Below are 14940 nucleotides of genomic sequence, written 5' to 3' on the forward strand. Positions count from 1 at the left end.
AAGGGGGATTATAGCTGTAAACATGTAGACGTTTCATTATCATAGCGGGCTTAAGCATTTATTGTATATGTAAATTTCAGGCAGCACGGAGGACTAATGGTTAGCACATCTGCCGCACAGTTCTGAGGTTGGGGTTTGAATCCTCCTTCTCCCGTTTGGGCTAAATAAGTTCAAAAGGTAGCTGAAACCCCTTCAGAATGATGCAGTGCAGTTACAACAACCACCCTACCCAACATCAATGAATACCTGTATGAGTACTGTTGTTTTTGTGAAGACAAAATGTTACGCTAAAGCTCTCGTATGAGATCTCATTCGATTATATATGAGCTTTGATATGATTAAATGTGATGTATGCACATGTGAAGGACAGACACATACGCACACACAGGTATACGTGTAGGTATACACCACACGGGGGATGCCCGCAGCATCTCCAGTCTGCCGGTGAACAACTCCTTGACCTTTTTCCATTCGCCCAATCACCGTGGGACTTATCGGCCCACATCAAGAGCTTGCGCGTTCGCGTCACATGCACTTGCGCACCTAATGTGCTTTCTTTTCACGTCTCGTCTCCTTTTAGACAAACGACACTAAGGAACAGAGGGTGAGCTGGAGAGAGTAGACTTTTCTCCGCCTACGCTCGCTTTAAAACCTCGCTCTCCCCTGCTCCTCTTCTGCGCTATATCATCGCTGCCTTTATGGACCTCTCGTTCCCAGTGTGAATTATTAACTACAACGCTACGAGCCCAGACAAGCGACTTGAGAATCTCTCACTCCACTTAAAAGACGAGAGCTTCACTTTGTTTTTAGCTGCCTCCCACTTTCCATTCAGTCATGGAAGCACTTGTGGAAAATGTGCAGGGTATGTTGGTGGATACGGACGGAGAGGCCGTCAGCGGTGGCTCCAGATGGGCCGTGGATAGTTGCGAAACTCTTTCGCTACTCTACGTTTGTGAAGAGCTTGTTGACAGTAACAAAACCTAAAAAGCAACACTGAATTTGAAGCGCGTACGTTTTGAAGAAAGATCGGCTGAATATTTGACTTTTGCAACTTCATATTTGTCAATGTAAGATCCTTTTTCCAATCATGTAGGGATTATTATTTTAACAGTTACATAGAGTCTCATAGTTGGAGTGAATCCCTAAAGTCCATCAACGAGTCTACCGAAGCGGCCAAAGCTAGGTAAGACGCAACAAACCGACACCAGCATTCTGACTCACCGGACGGGTTATGAAATGTGCATTTGCCGGCGGTCGCACCGAGGCCAAGTTTCGCAGAAGGGAAGTCATTGGGTCACGGGATTATTATTGATCTTCAGCTCCATTCAACATTTCATTTTAAGCGTTTTGGCCTGCTCGATGGTCACATGTACAACTGTAGAGAGTGGCTGGATATTGACATCGTTCTTTCGGTTCTGCTCTGCTGCAAGATGTCAGGGCATGTACTTCAATTGCAAAACGGAAATCAGCATTCTGAGCACGAAAGCGAGTAGTAGATCCAAAACATTTTGACTTTCCAAGATTTTCTCAAAACAAAACATCCATCCATCCATCCATCCATCCATTTTCTGAGCCGCTTCTCCTCACATGACAGCCTATCCCGGCTGTCATCGGGCAGGAGGCGGGGTACGCCCCGAACCGGTTGCCGGCCAATCGCAGGGCACATAGGAACAAACAACCATTCGCACTCACAGTCACAGTCATGCCGACGGGCAATTTGGAGTCTCCAACGAATGCGTGTTTTTGGGATGTGGGAGGAAACCGGAGCGCCCGGAGAAAAGCCACGCAGGCACGGGGGAGAACGTGCAAACTCCACACAGGCGGGGCCCGGGGATTGAACCCCGCTCCTCGGAACTGTGAGGCTGACGCTCTAACCGGTCGGCCACCGTGCCGCCCAAAACGAAACGAAACGAAACAAATATCATGAAATATATAGGTTTTGAAAGGGATACATTTTCTTCATATCACCTTAAAATGAATTTCATCACAAATGCATGCATTCTCTCTTCATAAAAACGCAATTATCAATCTATAATGATTTTCTACATTTGCTTCAATACGTTCATCTATGCACTAGATCTATTCACAATACGAGTCCTGTTTGTTTCGCTTTGCTGACCTCAATATTTTAGGGACAGCTTTGCTTCCAACATGCAAAGTTTGCAATTTGAGTCACCAACATAGAGTAACTTCAAACAAAGGCTCAAACGGCAAATAGTTTGTTTTTGAAGGTAAATAGGATCTTGTCTGGGCTATGAAAGCGGTTGAAAATCAGGCATTTTAATGATGATATTATTATTGTAACACACAATAATCATTGCCCTACAATGCTATTTCAAATAAGATGACAAAACGTGAGCTCATTCACTTCTCTCTTTGGCTCCAATTTAAAGCTGCAAGTTCTTCGTCCGGACAGCATCTTCAATAAAAGACTGTTCAGTCTCAAAAGATGAACTAAGCTATGTCTTGTGTCTTGAATCACTGTATAAGAGAAACAATAATATAATCTAGCTCTCAAGCCCGAAAGCTATGAATTGTTTGGGTCCCCAGGTTTGACGGTGCCATATTTGCATTGACAGTGAATGACTCAATAAAGCGTTGACCCTTTTCCCTCTCGTCCCTCATGGCAGTGTCGTCCTCCGCTTACCTCCCGATGCAGCGTGTTCGCCTCGCAGCGATGCGTCCCGTCTTTCCAGACTCGCGTGTTAATTAGAGAGAACCGTTGGGCTTTTTCCGCTTCCGGGAGCAGCGCTTCCCATCCGTATGTTGATGCTGCGTAAAACATTGCTATATGTTACACACTGAACAATGACTAGAGGTTCGTTGTAATTGAATATATAGCCCTCCTGTTGTCAGTACACGATGAGTCGAGTTGATCAGGACAGAATGAGGCAAAAGACATTCACGAAGGATACGAAGGGTGCTAATGAAACAACGTTATGAGTGTAATAACCGTAAATTCACTGTTTCCTTTGGCTGTACAAATCCTGGATTTGGTTTCGTCCATTCATTTCCGACCACTTATTCTGCTGTTCAGGGTCGCGGGGAAAACTGACCCGTCCGAGCTGATTGTGCACCCCAGACTGGGACTGGTTATCAGTCAATCACAGAGCACATATAATCTATAGACAGACAAACAGTCGCACGGTCACTGAACAGGAATCCGTCCCACGCCGGCTGCCTGAAAGTCAACGACAACGACGCAACCGGTGACCGGCTGAAACTATGTTATATTTACACCGTTTGCCCCTTTAGGTCCACAGTCCTGGTTTCAAACACCAACTGCACTTACACGACATGCAAAGCAGTAATCCCTCTACTGAACTTTACACACAAAGTGGGTCACCATGCAGAAAGCTGCGGTCTTTTTGCATATTCAAACTACTTGCAAAATCATATTTTCACAACATGAGCATTACTGTGCAGAACCTATACCATATTAATTCTGGGCTTGGGTGAAATAGCATACTATGCCAACGTAGTCAAAGGTAAAAGTCATTCATATTCTCACCAAAATTGAATGGGTTTTTCATTTTCACACAGGCCATCCACCAACCAAGTCAAATGGAAATTGCTTAACAGAGTAACGACCAACAAACCAAAGGAGAAACAATACACGATCACACTTAGTGGATGTAAAAAAAATACTCATTGATACACAATAATATCAATGCACATAAAAAACAAAACCAAAAATCACAAAACGTCTCTGGTTCACTTGTAGTGTAACTGAGCTTTTGGGACGTCAGAGTAACTTCTCGTACTATTTCTATAAAATGCATCTCCATCCGATTCTCTGTGTGTAGGCTTGTGTCACAATGTGATATTCTATTTCCTATTGTGAAACTCACTGCACATACAGCAGCGCAGTGGTAAAGTTGAGGATGATCTGCTTCCTCAGGCAGATTGGGCACGTTCAGGCACGAGGATCAAATGTTTCCACTCCCCGGTTTCCTCTCAGTCTTGTGTTTGCTCCATTAATCTGAATCAATTGAGAAAAAGAGCTGTGGATGCAAGGGATGATGCATAATTGATGGCAAGTTCAGGAGGACTCAGTTGACTCCAGCAGCAGTGTAGATGTACAGAATCTTCCGCTGCTGAATTATTCCACAGTGACCACCGAGGAGGAAGTCTCCCTCTCGCTCACGGCTTCTCCTGCTCCGCCATGCCATCTTCTCGACTATTAATTATTCATTAATTCATGAATTCCATGAGAATGAACGGGCGTGCGGGCGCATTTGTCCATCAAAACGGGTGGCTGGCGTGTGTAATTCATCAATTGAGAATTTTGTAAGTATTAAATACTGTGACAGTGAAGCGCAGGTTGCAGCATTCAAGCGTATACATGTTTTATTTGTATTTTTTTCGGAGTGCCCTGAAGTTGTTTTGTCTTCACTGCTACAGAACGTTTTCGGAGTAGGAAAAATTTGGCAACGTCCTGTGAGAACAATTTCAGTGTGACAATCATAAGTAACACAAGGCCCCAGGAGGTCCACCGTCCGAGCCTTTGTGGCATTCGTACTACCGTTCAGGAGAAAGTTGCATTTGCAAAAACATCCACCTTAGGAGGCTTTGTGTCCTCCTGGAGAGCCTCCAGATCTTTTTGTTGTCACCAGAAGGACGAACACTGCACAAAAACACCAAAGTAGGGCTACTCCGCAGGAGTCAACAGACGTTCTGTTGCACAGCAGTGGTTAGCGGCGGTCTGCAAAAGAAATTGCAATCAATTACGGTGTTGTATCCATTTTTTTAACATGCGGACCTACAAATCGGGACCAGGCGCCAATCATCTCTCTATCTATCTATGTCACAGAGAGAGAGAGAGAGAGTGGATGCAGAAATTATTCAGACCCCCTTAGGCAGATGTGCTAACCAGTCGTACACCGTGCCGCCGATTTTAAAATAGATTCAATATATAAATACAGTTTATAATGTATACATATTCAAAATATAAATATTATCCATCCATCTATTTTCTGAACCAATCATCCTCACGAGGGTCACGGGTGTGCAGGAGCCTATCCCAGCTGTCTTCGAGCGAGAGGGGGGGGTTGCACCCTGAACTGGTCGCCGGCCAATCGCAGGGCACATACACACACACAACCATTGGCACTCGCATTCACACCGAAGGGCAATTTAGAGTCTTCAGCATGTCAGTAGTACCCGGAGAAAACCCACGCAGGCACGGGGAGAACATGCAAAGTCCGCACAGGGGAGGCCGGATTAGAACTCAGGTCCTCAGAACGATGAGGCAGATGCGCTAACCGGCCGTCCACCGTGCCACCTAAATATTCTACATCTGAAAACACATTTGATTTTGTTGTTAGAATGACCGGAAAGGAGTGGAAACTCCAAGTGTAGGACTTGCGACTTGGGAGTTGCATGTCTCGACTTGAGACTTGCCGAGGCTGACGACTTGGTCCCACTTCTGCTTTTTAGACAGGTTGTCGGGTGACAACGAATCTGTTTCTTTGAGTTAGGTAATCAAAGTCCACCAGAATAAGGAATGACTTGTGGTCACCAGCTAATTCATTTCAGACATGACTGCCTCGCGCTAAGGGACTTATGCTTGTGGTGAGCCTCGTACTTAGCAGATGCGGTCAAATGTTCTGTGTATTTGGCCACCTCACGGTGACGGAAGGGTTCAATAAACTATCTCAGTCTTCGCCTCCACTGAGCACACTTTAGCCTCAGTCTTTCTCCACCTGTCGACACGCTGATTGCACGCGGCATGGAGAGCGTGGCTTAACCTGCTCCAAACCCGACCGGCTGAGAAAAATGACCGCTCCCAAACATGAGTTAGAAGATATGCTATTGCCTCAAAATGTTCCCTTTTCTCTAATGCCGTACTACAGGTCTCCCGGCCCCTCGGAGGGCATTATTTGATGTGATACATTAGCGAGTATTTTAGATATCGACTTCTTTCTTTCTTTGATATTTGAGTTTGAGGGCAGCATCGCTCCGGATTTGTGACGGAGTATCGAAGCAAAATGCAATTTCGAGTTGATTCCCGTACCATGGTCACGCATCCCTTTTTCAAAATACATTTCGATTCATTACGAAAGTGAATAATATACGCATTTAGTCGGTGACTCAAGAATAGAGAACTACAGCATGTGATCTGGTTTTGGGCCAGATAAATGATAGATTATCAGAGTCCATTACATTATCTTGACTACCCTTAAACACTATCTGTAAGATTTGTATATATATATATATATATATATATGTGTGTGTGTGTGTGTGTGTGTGTATGGCATATGTCACTGATATAATGATATTTGAGCATAATAATTCAAGTACATAATAATCAAGTGCATCATTAAAATAGATACATTATCTCAGATTAAAAAAAGAATATATCAATAAAACCGACTCGGGCTGTGTTCCATAAAAATTGTACTTAAATATTAAACCCTTTGGCACAGAGGTTTCGAATCATTAACCCAGTAAAGAGACCAAAACAGAAAAGTGTTTTGAAAAAGGCTGCCAAATTTTAAAAAGTCACCGTGTACGTAGGATGAGGGCCATCCTCGAGTTGCAAGACTGTGAGACCTTCACCTGTCAATCACATATGTCCGCTTGTCATAATATGTTATTCTTTGAATCGTTTCGATTCGAATCCAAAAATTCAGACTTTTTTTGGGGCTCACTTGCCAGGGATTTCGAATCAATCCAGATTCTTTCACAGCCCTAAAATATAATGACTGATTATATAGCTAGCTGGATGGATGGATGGATGGATGGATGGATGGATGGATAGTGGTCTAATATTTGATGACGTGTATTTTTCCAAATGTTACATTCAGGCCTGGAACTCCCTCGAGAGTATCTCATTTGTCTTATTTGGCTCGCTCCCTGCATTTTCCCTGCCAAACATCTTTCGGCTCCTACAAAATCGAAGCAGGTAAGCTTTCGGGGTAAATGTCATTTTTATTTATTTTTTGGTGTGTGCGCGTGCGTGTTAAACTTCTTCGTAGTTTTGAAATCGACTTTTCCAACTTACCTGGCCTCTGAGAATGTGAGGTCGAGGAGAGAGAGCTTCTATTTGACTTTGGTCTAATGCCATGAGGAATAAAACACACCGGACATCACCCCTGTGCATTTCCATTTCAGTCCAGACTTAATTTAATGGCTTGAGTGCAGATTGAGCTTCTGTGGAATAAAACGGATGGGCTAGAACAAGCATGGGAAAGAAAGACTGAGAAAATGGTGACACAAATAGATACAGTGAGAAGAGCGCAGTTTGCGAGTTGTCTGTTGTTCTGCTGTGGAAAAAGGTTTTGTTTCATTTCATACTGACACTCATACTGTGAAGTCAGTCGATAACCTTGATCCGCTGTGAAAGTGCTCTGAATGTGAACGTGCTTCACCTTACACTACGGGCACATTTGGACCGGTTCGGCTCGTCCAAGTGTTCGGTTCTGGGTGTTTTAGGATACCGTTCGGACTGTAAATCAGCTATCACTCATTATTCCACAAAGATGGATCTCGAACAGGATGTTGCACCGTTAGCCCAACACCTGGGCTATTCAGTTAAAAACCATTATTCATATGGATGATTATAAAAACCAGCTGTCCACAATGAAATGCCAGTATTGTGTGAGTCAGCATCTTGGGATGAGTCATTTAGCGATATATCGTTTGATTCTCTCTCTCTCTCTCTCTCTCTCGCGAACACAACTCCTATTGTCGTCCTTGATGAGCAAGGCGAATTTGTTCAGTGTATATGTTGTAAGTGCGCAGAAGCTCTGAATACGACACAGCCAGAGAAAAATAAGATGAACGTCCCATAAGAAGATTCTTATGTCGTTCATTAGTGAACTACAGAAAACGTGCTCAGAGAGCACTTCATTAGGTACGCCCGCACGACATCCTGGGAGCCAATGCAGGAGCCGTATCGACAGCGGCCTTCACAAAGATGAATATGCTCGGTTCTTATTGTCACGGTCAGGAATTCTCCCAGGGTTGAACGTTTCGGGTGGATCCCGGTTCCCCCTCGGATAAATGGAAGAAAGTGAACGGATGGATGGATCTTTCCTGTCTCCGTATGAAATGAAAAGCAAAATCCAGTGCTCGTAACCTTTGTCTGCTTTCTCTACAAAATGATCCTAAGGGAAAAGCAGTACTGTCACGGCACTCATTTATGTACGCAGTCCTTCGCCACCATCTGTGTTCATCTTGCGAGGTTCCTCGCCCTCATCACTCCCTGCCTATTTCATCCTATCGATTTCTTTGCCCATTCCCTTCCACGATGGTGCCATCCCTCTCAATGCAGCTACGGCTTTCCCTCGCGAGGGTTCATCTTTTGTTTTGCCCTGTCGGTCGACAGAGGAATTAAGATGATCAAAGTGTAATCGACGGAACACATTTAAGAGAAGCCCAGGGAACCTCTGTGAGAGGACTGCAATGACAGGAGAGTCAAACAGAGGCTAAAAGTCGGCTGAGGAAGCGCCTTCGACTGGACACGGGAGCGACAGTGTTTGTTTGTTTGTTTGTTTGTTTTCAATAGCACAGTGACTCATTGCACCTGTCCCGCACGCACCTCACGCCACTGCAGACCCCAGCAGGCCGGCCGCTGCGATTTAATCTCAGCCCCTTTTGCCAGTGAGGGATTAAACCCTTAATCCACCAGAGTGAGGCCCGTTTGTGCAGACCAGGCTGCAGTTATCTTTTGTTTGCCGCTGCGGCTATGCGTGTGTGTCTTGTGCGTCGCATTGTGCGGTGCGTGAGATTCATAACAAAACGATTTAGGAGGAAAACAGAGTGCAGGGGGTTGCCCGTATAAAAACCTTTTTCCTGTATACATTTGGGGACCTCCCTATCTCGCACCCGTGTCGAATACACAGTTAGGGTTGTTTCTTTCCGTATGACAGATGCAAACAAGGAATATTGCATGACTGTCACATGGAGGGAAATCCATTGGGCTGCGACAGAGGCATTGTCGACATTGAGCGAAAAAAGAAGGAGTGAAAAGAGCTGTCTGAAAACTAATAGCCCAGCATATGTGATCAGTCTCACGTTGCATACACACAAGGCGGCCACTGTAGGTTCACGAGTAGTGATGGAGGGATTCAATCAATTGGACCCGCGCGCACACACACACACACGTGTTCGCCCTCCGTTTCCACCGCCGCTAACGTGTCGTTCGCTCCCTTCGCATCCGCACGGCTCCGGGCAGGCGAACGGGTGTTTCCTTGTCGGCGTTGTTCCCTCAGGCGGTGGCGCCCGAACGAGGACAAAGCGGTTGTGTCAGGTCACTCGCGCGGTTAAGGTCTTTTCTCAGTCTAATGACATCAGTATTCCAGGTCTGAACTTCTGCGTCGCACTGCAGTGTTGTCGCGCTTCGGTCAGCTGCCCAACACCTATCACCTATTGCTAACGTATAATTTCGTGGTTGAAGTGCCCGCATATTGTCAGAGGTACACTGAACGGACAAGATCTCTGGGACACATCTCCCAGTCAGTCAGACTCCGGGCGGGCAGTCACCCCTCGATCTTCATCTGACCGAGACATTTGCAACAATTCCAATGACGCAAGAATGCTTGGGACCTTCTGTTCGGGTAAGTTATCAATAGACTGCGGCGCATCCTGCTTTACTGTATATGCAACTTTCAGTTACTTCCAACTACGTGGGAACTAAGTTTGTGTTTGGGGAGGAAGGTTGCAGGACAAGAGTTGTGCAAAGGAAGTGTTGTGGCAGTGGCTATGTAAATGACAACCGCCTGTAGGACCATAGTGTGAGTGAGGGGATACCCAAGCAATTCGCATATTCAGAAGCTTTAAGTTCTTTGTCGCAACGAGTGAGCGGCCAGGGGCGTGTGTCTGCGGACGCACGCCAGTGCATCGGCAGCATTTCGCGCGCACAATGGCCGACAGAAGTGTCCTGCAATCGCCGTGCCCGCGGCGCGCGGAGGCCCGAGGACCCCGCCCGCTCAATTGAGAGGCGGGGCCGGGCCCAGGAGTCCACCCGAGACCGGCCCAGTGGACGGGACGCATCCCACGCCGAGGGAGCCTTCTTAAAGAAGATGCGCGTTCACGGAGCGCACACTGAATTAAGTCGCAGAGGCAAATTCTTCAACGTGACGAATTGACGTCAAGCTTCTCAGTCAGATGAGGCAGAACACTCGTGGCCTCCCTAACCCTGAAATAAGAATTTAACACGTCACCTTTCTTCTCATGAAATATATTTCCAGAGGTGCCATTGACATGAAAATGTCACCAGATGTCGGGAACAACCCAAAGTTGTTGTATGTTTACATTACAGAGCATGAAAAAGAGCACGTCTGTCCTGAGCTGTCAGCTAAAAATGTCAGCATTTCAGCCTCCAAGAACTCCACTTGGAACTTTGCGCTGTCTGTCGAGTCTTTTGTTTCACCGGTACAAACAAAGTCCATTTAAGACCATTTAGGGTGGCTGAATTTTGAAGATGTATCGTTGTGTTAAAGTGACAATTTTGGCCAATATCTGAATTTGCACATTCATCCATCCCTGCATTTTGCGTACTGCTTACCCTCCCGAGGGTGGCGGGCGGGCGAATTCGCACATTCCTATGTTGTCTTCCTTATACACGTCACAGGTTACTCGCAGGTGTACAGACATGCTGCATGACTTAGTAATTATCCCAGGACATAGTTTGACTTCTCCTTGAGTCCTGTTATCCTAAAGTAACAGTAAACAATGTGACTCCTCTGCTGACTTCTGACGAATAACGTGCAAATCCCACAGAAGCCAAATGAAACGTTGGGTTTTTCGAAGCCTACTAACCGCCCCGAGCTGCTCCAATGATTTGGAATCGCAAGAGATTCCAGAGAGAATCATTTTGGGCTTCATGACGATGCTTTTGTCCTCCAGGATGACCTTCGCGGCAGCTTTGGTGAAGTATTTTGAAAGGGAGCGCGCGCCCCCTGCGGCGCAGGAAGAGACGGGAGCGGAAGTAAGCGGGTAAGTGCAAGAAAGGCTGGACGTCGTCGCGTTTAAAATAGACGAAACTGCGACGTGAACACCCAGACCGGACCTTGTTTTAGGGGTGGTGGTGGGAGATACATTTGGACGCTATATTGTGCACGCCTTTACGCAAACTTGAACTTGTGTGGCTCCTCCCCCTCCTCCTCTTGCTCCTCTTGCTCCTCTTGCAGCACCGCTCCCCGAGCTGCAACGGGCCACTTTGAGCTCAGCGAGCTTGCGGGCGCGTCCTGCTGCTGCTGCTGCTGCTGCTGCTGCTGCGTGCTCGCGTTGTCAGCGCGCCATGCGCCGATACGGGACGCGCGCATCCGTCCGTCCGTCCGTCCGTCCGTCCGCCCGCGTTGGCACGCTCCTGCATTTGGGCTTGAATAACGACACGAGCATCCCCATACCGAGGAGGAGTTCGGAGACCGCGATGGTGAGTTCGACTGATGTCCACAGTGGAAGTTGGAATGTGCTCCATATGTGCTTTCCCTGCGAGCTGCCATCATCTCGAATCTCCTGAAAGCTGCGTTCATTTCTTTTCAAAGCATCGATTAACTTCCTTCCTTGTCCGCATGTCCACGCGCGCGTTTGGAGTATTTTCGTGCACCCTTATGAAGAAACATTGCACGCGCACTTCTCTATGTATTGCCCTTTGGCTTTATTGCGACAATTATGCGATATTAACATTTGCCCACACATACGTTGATCCCGGTATTTCTCAATTGCGAGGAGATTTCAAAATGTATCCCCGACAGGACTGAGGCTTGAGGAGGACAACGTGGCAACTGCAATCCGGTGGACCCTCGAAAGCTCCCTTGACTTTGTTCAAAGTCCATTTTCCGAAAGGGCTCAATTTGAATTGTCTGTCCGATCTGTTGCCGAGTCAGATTGTTGGCGTCGTGCACCTTTCTTAACTGTACAGGCGATGCTTTAAGGAACACGGAACATTTATTCAACGCTGTGAGCGTGCAGAGGTAACGAGGCAAGTTACCGCACACGCGTATGACACAATTCCTTCCGCAGTGTACCACCCATTCTTCGGTGATCATTATTGACACATTTTTGCTGGTACACAAATGATCTACGGTGTGGCCAAATTGCAAAAGAGACCAAGGCATTTGCTGAGGGAACATTTTCACAATAGCTCATTGCTTGAACCATTAAAGTAGCTCCTATTCTGGAGTAACATGAAGTTCTCTTATTTCTCCCACGCAGGCAGGTGGGGCGCTTCCGTTTCCGCTCAGCGACCGCGTGAATCGGACAATGATCGGTTGCCTGTCTCGAGCCCTGCCGTTTACCGGTGACCACTCCAATTCCACCAGAATAGGCTCCACGGCCCCGCCGTCCTGAACGCTGAAGCGCTATTTCCCAAATAGTAACAACGGAAGAATGGAACATTGAACCGAGTAGCCAGAGACTCACGTACCCCTTTCCCGTGTTCTGTATCCATTTCTGGCTTCTGTCATCTTATTGGTCACGAACGCAGTGATAGTTTTCTCTGCTGTGATAAATCGATCAATCGATCAATCGATCGATCGATCCGTCGACTGAAGTCTAAAAACGGAGTCGATATGATCAATTTAATCAAGTCTTTTTTAGATACGACCTCGTTATTGACTTGATCACGTGATAGTGTGGTCTCAGCGCAGTGATTAAATGATGACACATGATGTTGATATCCAAATTACTGTACATATTACTATACTATATATATATATATATATATATATATATAGTGAGGCAGAGAGAGATAGAGCGAGAGAGATGGGTCTCATCTTGTGTTTCTTGTTTCCCGCGGTGCTTCAGTTCTTTCGGAATCGGACGAACTTTGTCTAAGTGTCGGAGGATTCAAGATGGACGGTCGTTTGATGGCGGGTGCTCACAGTTGTTAGTGCCAGCGTGCTGCCAAAACCACCATCGTGGATTAACCTCTCTCCAGGAAATACCAAGGTGGTAGCGAGACAGCGACATTGCGACAGATGCGATTTATTGCTGTCCCCAAGTGCGAGTTGCTCCCCCCGATTGCGTAAGAGCGCGGTGGATCTTCGCCACGCCTGCTCTGTTCAGTGACACGTTCACCGCGTGGAGGCACACGAACGAACATCGGTCGTCGGAGTCCATCGGATTGTGCTGTGCGCGACTGGCTCGATATGCGCGTTCGCGTGGCCTCCGGATTGCCAGTAGATCATAATATAAAACGTACTTCAAATGGATTTACGGAATAGTAATCCACAAAGAATTGCTGTATTTCTTAACGCTATCATTGGATTATTCTCACCTTTGACGCTAGCCTTCATTCTCAAATGTGGCGGCAGCTTTTATCACCGATATCTGTGACTGACGCTTCAACGGACGAATGTCCATTTAAGCGAGTCGGGCGCGTGTTCGCGCATGTTCTTCTTTGAAGACGACCGAGGTGAACCTATTATTTCGTCTTTCCTTTCGAATGATAACGATTGCCAAATCCTCGCTTCGACATGTCAGCCTGGAAGAACGTCTGTTCACGAGGCGTTTTAACGGCCACTTTGATTTGTGGCGAGCTACGGAGATGGCGGAAACTATAATGAGAACACAGAGTTGATGACCGTGAGGGCCTTGCTTGATACGGCGCAAGAAGCCATTCTGAGCCAGCGCGATCACGAGTGTGCCAAGAAGTTTCAGCGCTATCTCAGTGCCAAGAAACACATTTTGAGCCTCGACTGCATTCACTCTGGGTGTGAATTACACCGTTAAAACCTCAATGTTCTCTTTTCCTCCTGTTCCTTAGTTTTTCAAAAGTACCCGCAGTGAAACCAGCAGGAGAAATGTTCTCTCTTTTTGCTATCGCTTAAATCCTATATTGATCAAGGTGACAATTCTCTTTTGTTTCGTTTTTAAAGTCAAGTTAGTCTCGTGTCGAAATAGGTTTTGTTATTTCTTTAAAGCTCACTCTTTGTCATCCATTTCTTTGCTTGAACTATTCACCCCAACCGTCATTCACCATGCAGTAAGTTTTGTTTAGAAATCAGGTCAAGTTTATTTGTGTCGCCCTTAATCAGAAATCGGCTTCACAATTGACAAAGATTGACCACATAAGAAACGACATTGATCGCATAGCATGGCGCCGTACGGTGTCAATTAAGATGGCGTAAGGACCCATTTAAAGAGATAAAGCGCTGCAGGTAGATGCCTTTCGGGAAAGCGGGTCTGCCTCAGGACCTAGCGCGGTCGGTCGGAGCACAATCCTCCACAACGATGCCTCCGCCTCCGATCTTGTCCAAGTCGGTCGGAGCAGAATCCATCCGGAAACAGCCTCAGATTCGGTCATGGCCACCTGACCCGCTCTCCGAGCGGGCGGGGGCGTAGGGGAGAGGCGGTGAAACAGGACTTTAGCTAAATGCCAAAGGGTAAAAAAAAAAAAAAAAAAATAGCCTTAAAGTCCAGATTGAAACATTTCTACTGAGGTAGCAGCTCTCGTAACTGCGAGTAGGGCGAATTCCAGAGTGCTGGAGCCCAAATAGAAAATGCTCTCGAGCGAGCCTGCAGACTTCTTTCTGGCTCTCTGAGTCACCAAAAGACCAGCGTGTTGCGAACGTAGCTTTCAGGACGCAACGCACGGTGCCACTAAGTCAGGTGCTAAGCCATGTAAATTACAAAACCTTAAAAGCGCATCAATAATTATATCCGGCGAATATTCAAAAGGAAATAACCTATTTGCCGTCATATTTCATGTCAACCGTCTTGGCTCGTGACTGCCATTTATCTCTTTTCTTGTCTCTCCGTCTCAGGTCCTACATGATGCCACCTCGGGCCCTCGCTAATCCTGCCACGGCCTCGGAGGATCCCCATCCCTCCCTGGGCGCATCAGCCCCACATTTGGCTCCTCGACGTATTCTGCTCCTTCTCTGCAGTTGTCAGCCGCCACTGATCCATTTGAAAGCACTCTCGCCTCACTCCAAGATGACCCACCGATTTGCTCCTGGCTGCTGTTGAAGCAGGCAAGTCCACTTT

The 14940-nt window shown here is 46.7% G+C and overlaps 1 protein-coding gene across 4 annotated transcripts in view; it reads left to right on the top strand.

The window, feature by feature from the left end:
* The window catches only part of si:dkey-246g23.2 (solute carrier family 66 member 2), a 66264-nt gene extending 51343 nt beyond the window's left edge, over positions 1–14921 (top strand). The window contains exons 6-7 of one of the 4 annotated variants that reach the window (XR_009768527.1): positions 10855–10944; positions 14718–14921. Coding sequence is in view for 1 of the 4 variants with exons in the window: in XM_061676333.1 (XP_061532317.1) it covers positions 14718–14750 (33 nt within the window). In the remaining 3 variants the exon portion in view is untranslated. Of the gene's footprint in view, positions 1–10854; positions 10945–14717 lie in introns of those variants that run through there. The other 3 variants (XM_061676333.1, XM_061676330.1, XM_061676329.1) reach the window with 3 other exon arrangements.
* Positions 14922–14940: the final 19 nt, after the last annotated feature.

The sequence above is a fragment of the Phycodurus eques genome, chromosome 5 (assembly GCF_024500275.1).
Source record: "Phycodurus eques isolate BA_2022a chromosome 5, UOR_Pequ_1.1, whole genome shotgun sequence".
NCBI lineage: Eukaryota > Metazoa > Chordata > Actinopteri > Syngnathiformes > Syngnathidae > Phycodurus > Phycodurus eques.